General features: G+C 41.8%; 1 protein-coding gene across 5 annotated transcripts in view; it reads right to left on the minus strand.

Moving 5' to 3' along the window:
* Nucleotides 1-634: 634 nt before the first annotated feature.
* The window catches only part of PGCKA1 (PDCD10 and GCKIII kinases associated 1), an 83,066-nt gene continuing 66,527 nt past the window's right edge, over nucleotides 635-17,173 (minus strand). For all 5 annotated transcript variants that reach the window (XM_019741946.3, XM_088792528.1, XM_074322253.2 and 2 more), the window contains 2 exons: nucleotides 8,795-8,848; nucleotides 635-7,821 (listed from right to left, as the gene is read on the minus strand). In XM_019741946.3, the coding sequence (XP_019597505.2) occupies nucleotides 6,903-7,821; nucleotides 8,795-8,826 (951 nt within the window). In that variant the 5' untranslated portion in view covers nucleotides 8,827-8,848 and the 3' untranslated portion in view covers nucleotides 635-6,902. The remainder of the gene's footprint in view (nucleotides 7,822-8,794; nucleotides 8,849-17,173) is intronic.

The following is a 17,173-nucleotide window of genomic DNA, read 5'->3' on the forward strand; positions in this document are numbered from 1 at the left end:
ATCCTTAGTGATGTAGGTAGAAAAGGACTTACCTAGTTTAGAAATTGTTTGATATTATTAGAAGTTGTTCAGACAGCTTTGGTGGTCATAGCAACCAAAATTTAGTTTTTTGAAAAAAAGTGTTGAGTGTTACTCCTAAAAAGTGGTCCAATGTGAGATGATTTTTACTGGGTAATAAAATCACACCTAACATTTATTCTCTCCCTCGTGCCACGTATGTGCTAACCACTTGACACTCTGTATCTATATACGTCTCATTATAGCTCAGAGGGAGGTGTAGCCATCACATCTGCTTCATAGGGGACAAAACTGAGGGAAGGAATCTCAAGATACGTTGTACTGGCAGTTCACATGGCAAGCATATATTGGCCCTGGGTCCAACATTTTTAGGATAAGAAATTCGTGGTCCCACGGTCAATGTAAAAACACAACTATCATTGATGGTAGGCAGTCTCAGATATTTTAATGATAAGACCTTGATTATAACTTTTCAATTCTTTATTAAAATCTTCCTCAGAACCAGGAAAAAAAACAAACACCAAAAACTTTTTTTCCAATTGATAATACATGTAACTTCACGTTTCCAAAATTGAATTGTCCTATCTTCGCCGCTTTGTTTTAAAGTCCCCTCACCTTTCAGATATCATAATTCACTTTATTGTTGTGATCATTGAGTTCCATGAAATAACGGAGACCAAAAGCTTTCTCTGCTTAGACGTTTCACATTTTATTCAGCCCATCGTTTTGTCTAATGGCAACGTGGCTGCCTCCACAGAGAGGCTGTATTATGTTTTCCTTAAAAGGACCAATTTGTTGTTCAATCTGGGTTCAATGAGATTCTGCCACTGGCTGGTTGTGTGACTGTGAATGAGGTATGTAGCTTTTTTGAGCCTCCATTCCCCCATCTGTGAAATGGGATAATCATACCAGCACTCATAGGGTAATGGTTGACCTAAGTGAGGTGATGTGTTGTACTAAATGCTCAACAAAGGGTAGTTTTAAAAAACGTTAAGCTACATTTGCACTATCAAAAACCATAACTTGGTGGCTCCCAGAAATTATTACTGAATAAGCTTTGCATATCAATAATTGCACAATTTGGCTAATAATGATAAAATAGTTTCTTTGCAGACATGTTTTTCTTGTTATAAATTTTTTTCCCCTACAAACTTTTATTTTAAATACTGTAACAATTCTTGGTTCCTCTCCTGGCTAATAGCTTATGTCATAAAATTGTTAGAGCCTACGATCGTACGGCTTCATAAATGGGTAATTGAAAACTTTTGATTCTTTCGTAAGCATCAACATTTAAGACAGGGAGAGCACGTTAGTTAAGAAGAAGAAACCATAAACCCTCCTTGACCTGTGAAATCTTCTTTTCTTATATTAGAACCAAGGTTTACACGCCCCATTCTCCAGAGCTTTAGGACTATTTTGTAGAATGGAAAAGGATGAAATTTTTGTTTCCATCCTGGAAATGAAATTATTTTTGTGGGATTTTTTTTGGTTTGTTTTTAAGGTTGGTAACTGACATCAAAAGAAAATTTTATGGTTTTGCTTTTAAAATAGCAAGATCCAGACTAAACAAATATTCTGATCAGCCTGTCCACCAACTGTCTCATATTAATTAGTTTGGAATGTGTAGGTTTGATAAGGGAGGTAAGTAAAATTCTTTTCCTACCTTTTGGTCTCTTGGTCATATTTTACCCTAGTTTTAGATCAACTATTCCAAAAATGTTTAAAAGCAGAAAATACATGTTTCCTGAAAATCGGGCTCAAAGGGTGAAGTAAGGACGACCAGCAGATGAGTGCTATTGGGATGTGCCTTTTCACGTTTGCTCATATTCTACGTGTATGGCTTACATGCGTACGTATGCCATACTTACATTAGTCTGCTTTTGTCTATTTACAAAGTGCTCTTATAGATAGTTCATTTGAGCTTCTAAATCAGTGGTTTTCAAAGTAGGTTTCACATAACTCGTGGGTGTAGAAAGAAAATATTAAAACTCTAATATTTAATTATCTCATCTTAATATTACTTTATAAAGTACATTATTATTACAAGAGGATAGTACATGTATTTGTGAAAGTACTAGGGGTAAGAGTGCAAAAATTTTTACTGATTAACTGGTGCAAAATCAAAAGGATGTGGCAAATCTTGCCATCGTCTTAGTGTTTCTCTAAATATGCCTGGAAGATTACACATCAACTCTGCAGTTGCCAGCGCCCCACCCAAGACCTACTGACTCCAAATCTCTGAGAAGTGAGGCCGAGAGGATGGCTTTTTTTTTTTTTTTTTAATAAAAAAGCACACTGAAATTTAAGAATGTCTGCTTTCAACTTTGCGACGTAGGAATGATCCCCATTTCACAGGTGAGAAAACTGAGGCTCAGAAAAGCTAAGAAACTTAAACCCAAGGTCATACCATCAGCAAGAGACACAAGCTGATGCCATCCCAGGTTTACGAGAATGAAAGAGGTGCATGTGTGAAGTGCCCTCTGAAGGCCTAGAGGTCACGACGCATGGCTGCAGGTGTTACTACAGAGGCAGCCTCAGGTACTGTTCTCACAATTGGGAGTCAAGAGAAAAGCAACATCTGAGTCTCATTACAGAAATACATAGCTTTTCTTTCTTTCTTTGCCAGGATTTTAAAGATTGAGTTCAAGCTGACTGAAAAATGTGGTCAGCCGAGCTTCCCACTGCTTGTCTCAAACATTGGTTTTCTTATGCTTTTTGTCTCAATTTGGGATTAAGTTCCTGAAGGTAACATGGTCTCACTAGAGACCAAACCTTCACTGGCTGTTCAGATTCTACTTTCTGTCCACAGCCTCCCATAAAGCCTCACTGTTCTAACGGAGCAGGGAAGTCTGAGAGTGAAGACCACGAAAAATAAATGTAATTTCTTTTCTCTCAAATTCATACAGACGTGTACTCCCGCAGCTCTGCATTTATGCCTTTATGACAACATATCACAACTGTACTGTGACAGCTTCGCCCTTTCACTCCACAAATAACATATTGAGTTCCCACCTTGTGCCATAAGCTACTCCAGATCCAGGCAAAAGGCACTTATTAGTCACTTCAATTGGAAAAAAAAATTGCTAATAGTTGACTCCAAGTGACAGACTTAAATGTGCAGCTGTAATCAGCATATTTAATGGGTTTGCATAAAATGTTGTTTCTTGAAGTAGCTGAGGGGACTTCAAAAGTCTGACGTTTAGATATGTCTATACACCTTATACACTGGAGAAACTTACATAGTAAATAAACGAGCAACTTATTTTTTCCATAAATTAACAGGGAAAGCATTTACCATGAAAAATATCCATTTCATTAGCACTAGTTCCAACATAAAAAATTTTAAAATGAAGGAGATTTAATATAGAGGGAGAAAAATAAACAGGAAGGAAGAACTACCACATTTTCATCATAAAGCCTCATGAAAATAGGAGTCCCCTTGGTGAAGTATAAAGTCCAAGACTGGAAATGGGCACATTCCTGTGTCTGCACAGATGACAAAACTAAGGACGTCAGGAAATCTTTGCTTACAGACTTACATTTGGTGCCTCTGTCATTCTTCCTAGGTTCTCCTGCTTGGAGATACTGATGGGAGAGTTAGGAGGAGAGAATATTACCCTTTGGGTCAGAGGCAGAGTGAGGCAGTATGAGGGAAAGGGTGAATGGCCAACAACTAAGCATGGACAAATGAGTGTGCGTGAGAAAGCTCAAATTCTCTTCATTTTACTGGGGATCTGGTTTGACAGCTATAACAACTTGATATTATTTGCCTTGGAAACCAGGGGAAAACCTTTACTTTCATATTTATATGATAGTTCAATTTCCCCCAGTAAAAAGTGAAATGTAACTTCTTATCTCAAGAAAGCTATAGGTAACATAGAAATCTTAAATCCAAATCAAGATTTAACATGGTAAATATCCACATAATGCCATTAGCTAAGATCGTGAACTGGAATGTTCACTGCTAATCATAGCCAGTGGCTTACATTCAAAGCGCATCTGTGCTTTCAAATTGTCTAGAATGTTTGCCAAGGCTCACTGCTGTCAGCATTACTCTTCTGTTACGAGGTAGCACCAGGCCCCAGAAAGAAGACCCTCATAGAGCAGGCTGCTCAGACAGCTGCTAGACAGCCTGGTAGATAAAGCTCAAGTCTGGAGTTGCTTTTCAACCTAAAGATTTTGACTTTCCTCTGACATCCCTTGGAGGAGTCTGGATATTGGGGTGAAAACAAGTGGCCAGGATTGACATAAACAAAAGAAGAAAACAAAGAAACAAACAAAAAACTTGGAATCCTTGGTCTTCTGTTAATCTTTTTGAAGAAATTATTTGCATAGAAGAGAATTCTCAAAACTTAGAGGAGTTCTTAATCATGGTGAAATATTTGCAGCAGTCTTCAAATGTAAAATAATGCACGTATGTAAATGCAGAAGTGTGTTTCTGGGCAAGGGAAGAGAGTTGTCTGCACTAGGACCTCACCTTACCCCTCTCGTCTGAATTTTTTTCTTTCATTCTTCTGTTTGAGATACCAGTGGGAAGTTGAGATGGCTGTAGAGGTCCATCCAGTCTTCCTTCCCCTGGACCAAAAGTTTAAACCCCACTGTGTTCGACTAAATGTAAATATAATCTTCCATCCTCTTGCAAACTGGCTCTATCCCTGGCTTTTGTTTTGAGGACCTGATGTGGTAAACACTGTAAGCTGACCACCTCCAAACTCAGTGTCTGTTTTCCCCTTCTCAGTAGCTGAATCCTGAATTTACTTGGGAAAGCCATACACACAGCTAGAAAAGATAAGTTTTCTTAGCCTTCCTTGCAGCTAGACGTGACCAAATGACCAGATGTTGACCAATGAGGTACAAATGGAAGGGTTGAATGATACCTCCAGGAGGTCCTTCATAGAGAGGGAGATCTTCTGAACCTTTATTGTTTTTCCTACATAGAAAGCAAATGTAATGACTGGAGTCCCAGCAGCCATTTTGGACTACAAAGTGATCTTGAGAAGGAAGCCAAGATAACAAAAGGAACATGTGTCACTGATCCCATGGGACACACTACCAGTCCGAAACGCTACATCCAGACTTTTTTTACTAAGAGGTAAATCTTTATTTTTATAAGCCATTTATCACATGTGGGACCTAATCTCAGCAGATATACTTGGGAAACTGTTGAAGGAAACACTCTGAAATAGTAAGCACTTGGTGTACTAAATACAATAGCAAACGTATCTACAATGCAATTAACAATGGCAACAGTTTATCTTTTAAGGGCTCTGAATAGCCTTGTATGTAGAGATGGTTTGTCACCAAACAAACCCAGGGTAATGTATGTATGTCTGTTAAGCATTTTCAAGGATACCATACTTAAAGATGCTGGAAGGCTCAGAAATCATGTTTTATGTTGAATGATTACCAAAATGCAGTGGTGACGTTGTAGATACTTCACAGTATTAGAGTTTTCAGTTGTGACGATGTAGAAATTCATTTAAAGGATATGTTTTTAATTAATAAGACTTATCATTTTATTGCGTGCTTGCTGTGTGCCAGGCATTGTGCTGAAAACACCTGCGTAATCTTGTTTAATCTTTATGTGTGCATACTATTATTATTCTCACTTAACAGATAGGCAAATAGAGGGGATAAATTACTTGGCCAAGGTCATGTGGCAAAGCTGGAAATCAAATCAAGGCCAGTCCGATTTCAGAGCCTGTTATGAAATACCGTACTATAGCATCTTCCATGTTTCTTTTTTTCTAGTCTTGGTCATCCTATAAATTCTCCATCAAGCCATGTAGAATGGCTGTCCCTGTTTTGTATAAATTAGAAGGCTGAAACCCAGAGCAGGTTTGTTCATCTTTAAGGCACATGTACGTAGTCATGGTGTCGAGAGTTTGGACCCCAGGGGCAGAGAGCCAAAGCCCTTCTCAGCAAACCGACCTGGTTTCCTCCTCAACTGTGGTTTTAGTAGTCTAGCTCTTTAAATTGAAAGAAACATCAAGGGTCATTGACACTCAGTCTGGGAAAATTAGAACCACCATTGACTTATGACAGGCAGCAGTATATGTTGTTATATTTTAATCAGAATCAGACATTAAATGGCATAAAACACTCCATATATCTCTTTGCGATTCCAAATCTTCATGGAATCTGTGGTTCCATGAACTTCAAACCCAAATATGACAAGCAGTTTTAAGAATTATTTTGACCAGCCTCCCCTATCCCAAAGGAGATTTAAAAAGTAATAATGTAAAAAAAGTTAAGGTCAAGTTATCTTAATACCATAGCTAATAACTAACCATTTGTTTACTAGTGGCTGCGGCTCCACCCTGAAAGCCGCTGAGCTTAACTTGCTGTCAAACAAGTGGTTAGTTATTAGTTCCCTGGGTGATTGTCCCTGAAGGTAAGCCATGCTCTGATGACACAATAGGCACTTTAAGTGGGGGTAGTAGTTACCTTTTCCAGTTTGCATCCAACAACGTTTGGCTCTCAAAGGCAAGATAAAGAATTGACAGTCGAACAGAAGGTTCTGTGAGTCTGTGCTCTTGGGATTAAGTGCTGGGATTTCAGAGCTTTCTCAAGAACACCTGTACCAGACGTTCCCGGGGTGCAGGGAAGCTTTGTGGGTTGGCAGCAGGATGTTTAATTTCTAGCCACCCGGCACCATGACCTACTCTGGGTTTTGTTCTCATGTCCTGAGTGACAGCCCATCTCCACAGGGATGCTCTCAATATTCGACAAACTCACAATCATCAGAACAGATGCTGGCTGTAAACAACTGGTGAAGCTGCACCCGTGCACGCAGCAGAGAATCAGCTCAGCGACCACGAGGAAGCAAACACATCTGGAAACGCCCGTGACACTAGCTCCTTGGCCTGCGTAAAGCCTCTCCTCTAATCCACCTCGTCCACGTCTTCTCCTGCAGTCGCTGCTTCGAGAGCTGCGAGGGCTTCTGCCACCTCCGCGTCCTCGTCCGCTGTCTCCCCACTGTCTCCCGCGGAGCCGTGGGCATCCTCTGACCCGTTTCTCGAATCAACCCCAGACGCGGCCTGGGCAGGACCCTCTTTCAAGTAGACGCTAAGGACCTCTGCGGCCACGGCCTCGTTTAATGAATCCCAGCTTCTCTGCACGGAGAAGGGCAGATTCCAGCCCTGCTCCCCCGCCCCGGGGCGCATTCCCTCCAGGGGCTCCTCCTCCGTATGGCTCTTGAAAAGGCAATCCTTTTCTTCGTGATCCCCGTTGTCTCCAGCTGAGCCCCAACGTTGAGGGTAATCTGGGGCTGGTATCTGGAGGACACGGTCTTGTACTTCCACGGCAGGGCATTCTGCCTCGGAAGGGGCTCGAGAGTGTCCATTGTGGATGACCTGGGTCTCTTCTGAGTCCGGCAGCACAGAGGCCTGTGCCCTGGTGCCCCCTCCGTCGAGAAAGGGTTGAGTCGGGTGCATGCTGTCCGCGGGACTGGCCCAGGACCCCCAGCCACCCTGGTGGGGCCCAGGATCCCCAGTGGGCTGCAGAGCTGCCGCGGGGCCAATGCCATTGATGGTACCCCCAGTCTTCACCGCAGAGGGTCCCCCTCCGGTGTCCCCTTGCGGGAGTGCTCCTTGGTGAGGCCAGCAGGGCTCCTGCGGACCAGCTGCTCTGCTTCTGCTCAAAGTCCTCTTCAGACCCTCTCTCGGCACCGCATTTTTATGCACCAGGACTTCGGGGCTCTGTTTGCCTTTTAATTTAACGGTGCCGTCTTCGTCTAACTTGCAGCTGCTCACTTCGTTGACGTAGCCAGGGGAGGGCACTTGAACTGGATCGAAGAGATAGCTGGGGTGAGAATAATGAAGATCAGTCGGGTGAATCATTAACTTTATTAATAACTTTATTAATCATGACCTTTCATTAATACTTTCTACTATAGGATCTGCTTTCTTCCCGTCCTGTTAATTTCTGTGATTACTTTTTTAAGCTTATATGTGTGTCTAAATCAAATAGATATAGTTGGTGTAAAAATATTCTGCCCCTGGAAATAGATCTTCAGAAGAAATCCAAAACAGGGCGGGAAGGAGGTAAATTACAAAGTGGTTCATAGAATTTAAAAAGAAACAAACAAAAAGTAAATAGTAAGTCAAACAAATGTCCAATAATAGGGAAATAAGTGGTTAAGTTGTGATGGTATATATTACCTCAATGGAATATTATACAGTCACTGGAATGATAAATGAGAACTCTGGACTAACATGAAAGATACCTATAATAAATGTTGTTTGAATAAAGCCTAAGATTACACTATGATTACAGTGGAGTAAAATGTATATATGTATATTTGTGTGTATGTATATATATGTATATGTAAAAAAAAATATATATGTAAAAAATATGTGTATATGTATACAGATACAGATAGGGAATAGAACTACAATAATAAAGATGATTTTATTTGTAAAGGAAGCAAAATCATCAGTTCATTTTTTCCTCTTTATTTTATGTAGAATTCTATTTGCTACCCAAATTTTTATGAAATAGAATCTGGACAATATTAGAAACATAGAGGTATGTGACTGGAGTGATTTGTTTTCAGTGATGCCATTTCAGATGCAGTTTACAATCTAGGCCACATCTACAATCTAGGATATCCTCTTAAATGATATCCAAGGAGTTCCAAACTCTTAATTTCCTGGCAATGCTAGTTATGCCCCACGGTGGGTAAATGCACTGAATCCATGCAGGGTCTTTAAAAGTGACACCTTGGTAATCAAGCATTCCTCCATTCGATTGAGGTATTTTTTTTTAACTTTACCTTTGTATCATTTTACAGCACCTGCACCCCATCTGGATTATTTTTTGTTACCATCTGGAAAAGAAAGTGTGAAAAAAAGAAAACATAGTGAATGACATTTTAATAGAAATTTGCTTTTTCTTTCCTAGGTACTCAAAGTTAGTGGGTCAGGGAGGTACTCGAATGTCCTTAGGTATTGATAATCAGTATTTCATAGTTCTCAAGCATTAATGTCTTGTGGGTCTTTGTGCCTGACCCTTTCCCATACCCTAAGAATTACGTATGCCATCTCCATTTTGCAAATGAGGAAATACAGGCTGAACAACACTAGGGACAGAACGGTCGGATTGAAAAGGATCAGTGCATTTTCTAGTCTACTGCCTTCTCTGGGGATACAGGAAACTAACTAGGGTGCAGCCACCGTGCAGTAGCAGGAGATGTGAGAGTGAGAGGCTCCCTTGCCGGGGGATTAACTATTCCAGTATTAAAGGACATCAGGATAAGGCAGCTAATCTGTGTTCCATGTTACAGACCTGAGGAGGTGACGGCCAGAGTCATCACCACAAGCTTTACTTGGACTAAAAACTGCTCCTGCTTTGCCTTTTCTATCCCTGGGCCAATCCTGGCTAGAATTTATCAATTCCATTTTGTTGCAGTTCAAGCATATGCCCTTTTGGACTTCCTGGTGGCAGGTGGACCCAGGTCTGTGTTGCTCTCCTTTCCCACCTGTCCACTGCCCCCCGCCCTTTCCCAAGGTTGCATTATTTTCCTGATAATTGCCCTCTGAATAAAATCTTCTCTTCATGTAAAAACCAACCAACCACATTGTTCTGGTCTTTCCTCTAAAAATCCTAAAAATGAGTGTGAAAGAATCTTTAAGTTGTTCTCCATTTCTAATATCTACAACCTTTAAAAAGACAAGCCAATAACATAATCTAAAGCTCCAGTCCCTCTGTCTCTATAAGATGCGTGCACTTGGAGGAGAGAGATCATTCATTGCTGGCTGTGTCACTGCCTCCCTTGTTCTCTTTCTTTTCTTCTTTCAGTCATGGATGAATTTCCCAGGATGCTACTTCATAAGCCTTTACCACAGAGAAAGTACCTAAGAAGTACAGACTTGTTGGTTGCTTATAGGGGACTAGGTTTACACTGATAGATCAAATCCACAAATAACCTCCTATGGAGGGCTGATGCCCTCCCCGCCCCAAGATATCCACATCTTAATCTCTGAAACTTGTGAATGCTAAAAAAACAAATCTATGCAGCATGATCACAGATCTGAGATGGGGAGATTTGCTTGGATCATCTAGTTCAGAGCCCAACTTTGCCTCTTACTGGCTGTGTGACTTTGGGCCTCAGCTACAGTATTTCATCTGTAAATGGGGATAACATATCTAGTGCATGGCATTGTTGGGGAATATACGAGTTAATAGTCATAATAAACATATACTTATTACTCAGCATATACTTATTAAAGCATACAGTGTGCTTTAAAAAAATGATGGAGGCCCCACACCTAAGAAAGATGCAATCTAGTTGCCATGACATGGACATACAAACAAGAGCATTAAGAACACTACGGAATACTTGTTTCTCGCTTAAGGGCCAAAGGGTATATTTCTATCAAACTGTGGCACCAATTGAAAGACACAAACCCCAAGTGACTAGAAGTTCCACAGAGAAATCACTGGAGTTTAGCCAGTAATGTGTGTACAACCTTTTCCTTCTTAAATTACTCCATTTGCAAAGCCCAGGATTCTGTATTCAGCCTCTGCTCCCCATTTGTGTCCATTTTCTGCTAATAATTCGTGTATCAGCTGGATGAATAGGATAAAAAGTACTATATGAACCTCACCTCCAGGCCTCCCCCTTCCACACCCTGCTCTAAAATCCTGCCCCCTTCCATGCTGGCAGTACCTTTGTTTATCTTGGGTGCTAAAACAAAACAAAACAAAGCAAAACAAACAAAAAACCCCAACCAGCCAGGATAGGGGGCCCAAAGAAAAAGAAAAAAAGGCTTTGAAGTGTTTGAGAGAAGGCAGACTGTAGGTCAAAATAAAGCAATTGAAGCAATTGTGAAATATTAATCATTGGAAAAGATCAGATAGGTCAACTTTAGGATGGTGAGTTCAAGAGCTGCACATAGGGAAGGTTTTCTTCTGAAAGAAAGAGGCACGTCGTGAGTGACACCTTGTGTTCCCAGCGTCGCAGAGACTAAGGTCAACTTTGGGGAACCCTCGCCAGGCTAGAGCTGGAGAATCTGTCCCCACTCTCTGCTGCTGTGGCTGTGGCCACACAAGCAACATGCGTCGAGATGCAATGACGCTGAGATTTCATAGCCCAATTCGGGAGCCACTACTTCCTCGTTTCTTATATAATTCACACACCATCTGTGGCTTTTAGGCTCCCCTCCCTTTCCCCAATGTAAACCACAGGATCTATATTTTTCTTCAAAGCCATGCAATTGTAAAGGGTGTTTTGGTGGTTCTCTTTTCGGGATCAAGTTTCCGTCCCCCACTGCCTCCCTTTAGGGCACACCACATGGGTTTCCTACAGACCGCGTTGCGTACCAGAGGGCTATGCTCTGCGCCTCTCACAAGCTCTATGGAGGCAACCTCTTCCTGGTTAGAGGCTCTGCCCTCTCTCACCTGGCCCTATGTTTTCCTTCCCCAGGGATATTCCTTCTCTCAGTGAGACTGGCTCTAGTGTCCAAGGTTGTGTGACCACTGAAGAAAAGGGTGAGGACTAATGTAGTTACACCCAATCCCCTGCCTACCCATATCTACAATTATTCTTACTTATAGGATGATTCCTAATGTCAAATTCAATTTATTTCTCTTTTCATATGTCACTCCCACATCTATTAGGCTGGTGCAAAAGTTATTACATTTTTTTTGGCAATTATTTTTAACCCTTTAAACGGTATTAATACGTTTGCACCAACCTAAGACACCTTGCTTTTCGTGAGGTGGTCTCCCATTGCCAGATGCAAAAAGGAAACACCCCTTGTCCAGCGTGACATATGGAAATGGAAAAAATATATGTCCTTTTGAAGACTGAGTTCAAAATGGGCAGCCTGTCTACTTCCTCTGCCCTCCCCCTTCCTTCCACCCCATTGACGACAGCTAGCTTAAAGGTGAGAAATCAGCTGTCAGTTGCCTTTTATTACTGAGCAGAATCAAAATTTGCTTTCTCTTTGGAGTATAAAAGAGGAACAGAAAAGCAAAGGGCAAATCCTTCACCACCATCACCTTGTTTACACAGAGGAAAAGCAAATACCGTTAGCGTGGCGTATCCCTCACCACTGGCACCTGCCAGCTCCTGGAGTCCTGTGTTGGGGGTTGACTCTGTCCTGTGTTTTGTGTTGAAGTTAAACAGTCCCGTGCTTGAAGATGGACCTAGCAATGTCCCGCCAGTTACCAGTCAAGTCTTCTTGCTGGGAAGAAGGGGGGAGACTGGGGCGAGCCAGGAGTTTGCTAACCAGGCAGAGAAACTGAGTATTCACCAGGAAATCAAGGGAATGTAGAACAAGGCTCTATCCAGCAGGCAAGGACTGCCGTTGTAGATTAGGTAATGGTATTAAATCAACATTCATTTCCTGATTTCAGTCATTGTACCGGGGTTATATAAGAAAAAGCCCTTGTTCTTAGGAAATACAGAGTTAAGTATTTAGGAGTAAGGAGCAGGGGATCTGAAACTTATTAAAATGATTCAGGGAAAAAATGTGTGTGTGTGTGTGTGCGTGTATGTGTGAGTAAAAAGAGTAAGAGAAAAATGAAGTTAATGTAGTAAATGTTAACATTTGGGAACTCTGGGTAGAGGAGATATGGGGATTCTTTGTGCTTTTCTTGTAACTTTCCTGTATGTCTGAAATAATGTCAACAGAAAAAGTTAAAAGAGAAAAAAAGAAGTGTAAATGAGCTCATCAAAATGCCGCCGGCCTTTCTGAATTTAGCTGTCCTTTTCAGTATGCACTGGAGACCGTTTCTTATTAGTCAGTCCCAGGCCCACAACCCTCGAGGCACATGTGTGGTTCCAGTCCTCAGACTGCTGCATCTGAGACAGGGACTTCCGGTCTCGTGCTGTGGAGTTCGTCAGCTGTCTGCCCACCCTACTCAACCCACGCTCCCCACAGGCAATGCCTAACCCGGCTTAGTGGCCAGCTCACACAGAGCACTTCCTACTTGCTATTCAAAGGAAGGACAGCTGGTGAGTGACAGGTGAGAATGAATGAGTGATGGGTACGACACTGTAGAAGTTATTATTCCAATAGAGGGTCTTCCTTTCCATGATCAAATCTCACACTACCCTGTGGTCCAAAATAAAAAGCCAAGTGCATGCATTGAGAGAGAGGGGTGGGACCGTGGTTTCCCCATCCCTGTTTGGGAAACAGCAAAACTTCCCTTAAGCAATTCCAAGGTCAAGGCTATTCTGCTTCAGGGGCTCTATTCTACGAGCTTTTAAAGCAGCTGCTGGAAAGTGGTTTGAATTTATAGACGTTGGACTGCTTGGAAGAGAGACAGAATAAAATTAAATGTTTAAATCACAGCTCCGTTTTGAACCAAATGGCCAACAATGTTTCTAGAAAACCATTGGGATTTCATGTAACCTAGTCAGCTGGTGAAGTTGACCAATATTTAGTGAGTCGCTTCTGAGCACTGAGCTCCTGGACGCAAGAGGAATGAATGAAAATACCGTGTTTCCCCCAAAATAAGACCTAATTGGAAAATAAGCCCTAGCATGATTTTTCAGGAGGACATCCCCTGAACAGAAGCCCTAATGCGTCTTTTAGAGCAAAACTTAATATAAGACCTGGTCTTATTTTCGGGGAAACATGGTATCTATCAGGCCTGAAGGAACGAACTACCAGCTGCTTTATACAAGCGACTAAAGGCTGCCTGCCCAACTTCACAGTCAATACTCAATCTATAGTTGAAAAAGGACAAGAAGATAAATTCTTCATTACCCAATCTATTTCCTTGGCAGAACCACTACAACCTTTCTGGGCAGGCTTTGAAAACTCTCTGGGACAGATTATTCTGATGTGCTTTCCTTTCTCCTAAAGAGGCTGAGCTTCAGTGACTTTGGAGAACCTGAAAGACCATTTGAAGACCTTTACCAGCACCACCAAACAGTCTATTTCATGCATTCTCAACAGTTGATGCCCTATGATATAAATGTTAGCATCACCGAGAACTGGCTTTGATGGGATGTCTGTGTGTAGATGTGTTTGTGGGTCCTCCCACTGCCCCAAAAGGGTTCCTGGTCAGATAGGTTTGGGAATAGCAGAGAGTAAAGATGAACACATTCATAGTTATGAGAAAGAACTGTTTCACTTTGTATAACCCAGGATTTCCCAAAATTATATGACCACACAACCTGTTTTTTTTTTCCCCCCACGAAAGACTTCTTAACCAACAAAACCTGTATTTTGTGGAATATGTTGAGGAAAACAACTGTCGAAACGACAGTCCCAATCATCAGAGGGAGTTGCGTGCCCTGAGCTAACAGTGTAATGTGGTGTTTGGGTGAACTCAGCCAGGCAAAGTCTGTGCCAGGTGTCCTGGCAGCGGCTCCCTCACCAACCTCGGAGATGCGGGAAAGCTGTTGAATCTTTTGATTCCTCCATCTTTCAACATGAGTCCATGACATCAAAGCTCTCTCCCACATCCAACAATCTAAATGGTGAATCGAGGAAGAAGGGGAACTCTTTAACTTGGTTTACATAGTTACCTCATTGAATCCTGAGATTATACTGCCACGCAGGCACCAATATGACCCTTTTGCAGGTGGGGAACCCCGCTCAACGGTTTGTAAACCACCCCATCATGCTACTGTTGAGGTGTATTTGGGTTCAAAGTCCACACTCACCCACCTATGGTCCTAACTGGATGTAAGACGCTTTTCCTACTGTTCCCTCCGTCCAGGCCCCAAGTTCTCCATCTCATTCCCTTAAGTCTGCAGCTGTCTAGTAGGAGTCTCCTCGGCCTCTCTGCCAGGAGGAACTGCTGGGGTCTTGAGATGCGGAGACAGTGTAACAGCAATGTCCCTGGGAGGGATGAGGACTCAGGCGGGGGGACCCTGTGAGGGAGGAGGAGGTGCATCTGCTGAACCCCCCTCTCCACTGGAATGGGCCAGGGAGGTGCAGGTTACTTGGCCAGAGGGCTCCCAGTGGGTCCCAGAGCACCGGCTGGTGGGTCTTGGTCTCCCGGTAGAACTGTATTTTAATAGGAAATGATGTAAAAATTATGTTTTCAGGAGCCAAAGGAATCAGTTTCTGAGGGTGAAATGTCAGGGTTGAAGTTGGTATTTCTTGATGAAAGGCTGCCCTGGGTCCATGCAAACCGTGTTTCCCTGAAGATAAGACCTAGCCGGACCATCAGCTCTAATGCGTCTTTTGGAGCAAAAATTAATAGAAGACCCGGTATTATTTTACTATAATATAAGACCATGTATAACATAACATAACATAACATAACATAACATAACATAACATAACATAACATAACATAACATAACATAACATAACATAACATAACACCGCCGGGTCTTCTATTAATTTTTGCTCCAAAAGACGCATTAGAGCTGATGGTTCGGGTAGGTCTTACTTTCGGGAAAAATGGAATTTACTTAAAAGGCTGCCTCCCTGTCCTTTTCCAAGGCTGGTGCTGTTCACCTGAAGAGGTGTCTACACTGTTCCGATGGCATCTCCATTGCCTCAACTCTAAGGAATAAGCCAGGTCCTGGTCTCATGACCTTACTGCTGCTACGTGTACAGGACTCTTGATTTCTGTGTCAAATGGGGAAACAAGACTTTTTTTTTTAATACTATAATGGTAATGTCATTCCATTTTTATTTCCTATAGTCCTTATACTAGCATTTACAATCATGTTGATGAATCCTATAAACATTTCATATGATATTTTCCTCTATTCAAGATCTGATACCTTGTTTTTTTCTTTTCTGATGTCATTAGTCTGTGGTCCTTAAGACAGATTTTTTTCATGACTTGTCACCATTGTTACACTGTGCCTTCACTGACGTCCACTGAACCCTGGCATGTATCAGGCACTGTGCTAAGTTCTGGGGACAAAATGGTATCCTGAGTGTTCCCTGAGAAAATTTAATAGTTGTGTGTGTGTGTGTGTGTGTGTGCGCGCGCGCGCGCGCGCGAAGCGGGATGGCACTTATATAAACATTCAGGAGGATTCATCGTAACACACTGGCAGTCCAGCAGAATGGTTACATGAAAAATCTAGAGTTGTGGGTTCCAATTCCACCTCCACCACTTATTAGCTTTCTGACCTTTAGGCAGATTTCTAAGCCTCTGAGAGCATTAGTTGTCTAATCTGCCCAATGGTAATAATAATTCCTGTTTGTCAGGATTGTTTTGAAAATCAGATGAGACAAAAGTATGTAAGGCATTTATTATAATGTCTGGCATATGGCCAGTACTTATTAATAATTATAATAAGTAGGTAACAGTTGAGTGCTTACTGTGCATCAAGAACTCTTTTAGGTATTTTCATGTCCTCGTTCATTTCAACTTTACAATAACCCTTTAAGGTGGAAACTGGTATTTTATAGATAAGTAAATGGACATGAAAGTTAGAAAGTGGTACAGTATAGCTATTATTAATGCTGTTGCTATTGTCTCTATTAATATTTCCTGATTATATTATATATGTTTATATTATATAATATTTATATAATTATGTATATTGTATCTGTAATATAATATTTCCTATTAATTGGTAGGTTCTGTTGTTTTCTGAGTCCACTGGATTACACAATAAGAAGCAGCCTGTGATCCTGTAGCTTTTTTTTTTGCGAAAGGGAACTGGATCGCCTTGATTTGGGTTCTAACCGAATTTCATAGGTGTGGTTTTATCCATTCACCACCAGATGGCAGTATATAGTGGTTATTTAATCTAATTTCAAGAGTGACTTGGTATGAGAAAGGCCTCAGAAAAACAGGAGAATTGGAGCACAAATAGTGTAGGTGTGTTGCCATGTGGCAAAGTTAGGCAGTAGGTGACGTGGTAAATACTTCAGACAATACTGTCACCTTTAACTCCTGGTGGCCATGGTACCACTATATGGCAGGGCCTCCTCAGCTCGGCCAGGCATGAAGTTTAATCTATAGTCTGGCCACACCACTATGGGATCAAAGTCTCCTGCAATTCTATAAGGTCTCTTTTGTCACAATGGCTGCTCATCAACTCCCCAAATGGCTGAGTTCAGATTGCTCTCTTGCACCTGTACATCTGGACAATAATTCTGTGGAAGAGGATGGGGGTGGAAGGCACCTGTGGGTATGGAAAGGTCCAGTTCTTCCCCCGGGACCCCAAGGCCCGCCCATGACATGAGCTAGTCTTGGGGCCCCATCTTCTGAATAG

The sequence above is a fragment of the Rhinolophus sinicus genome, chromosome 1 (genome assembly GCF_057876585.1).
Source record: "Rhinolophus sinicus isolate RSI-liver-muscle chromosome 1, RSI-T2T, whole genome shotgun sequence".
NCBI lineage: Eukaryota > Metazoa > Chordata > Mammalia > Chiroptera > Rhinolophidae > Rhinolophus > Rhinolophus sinicus.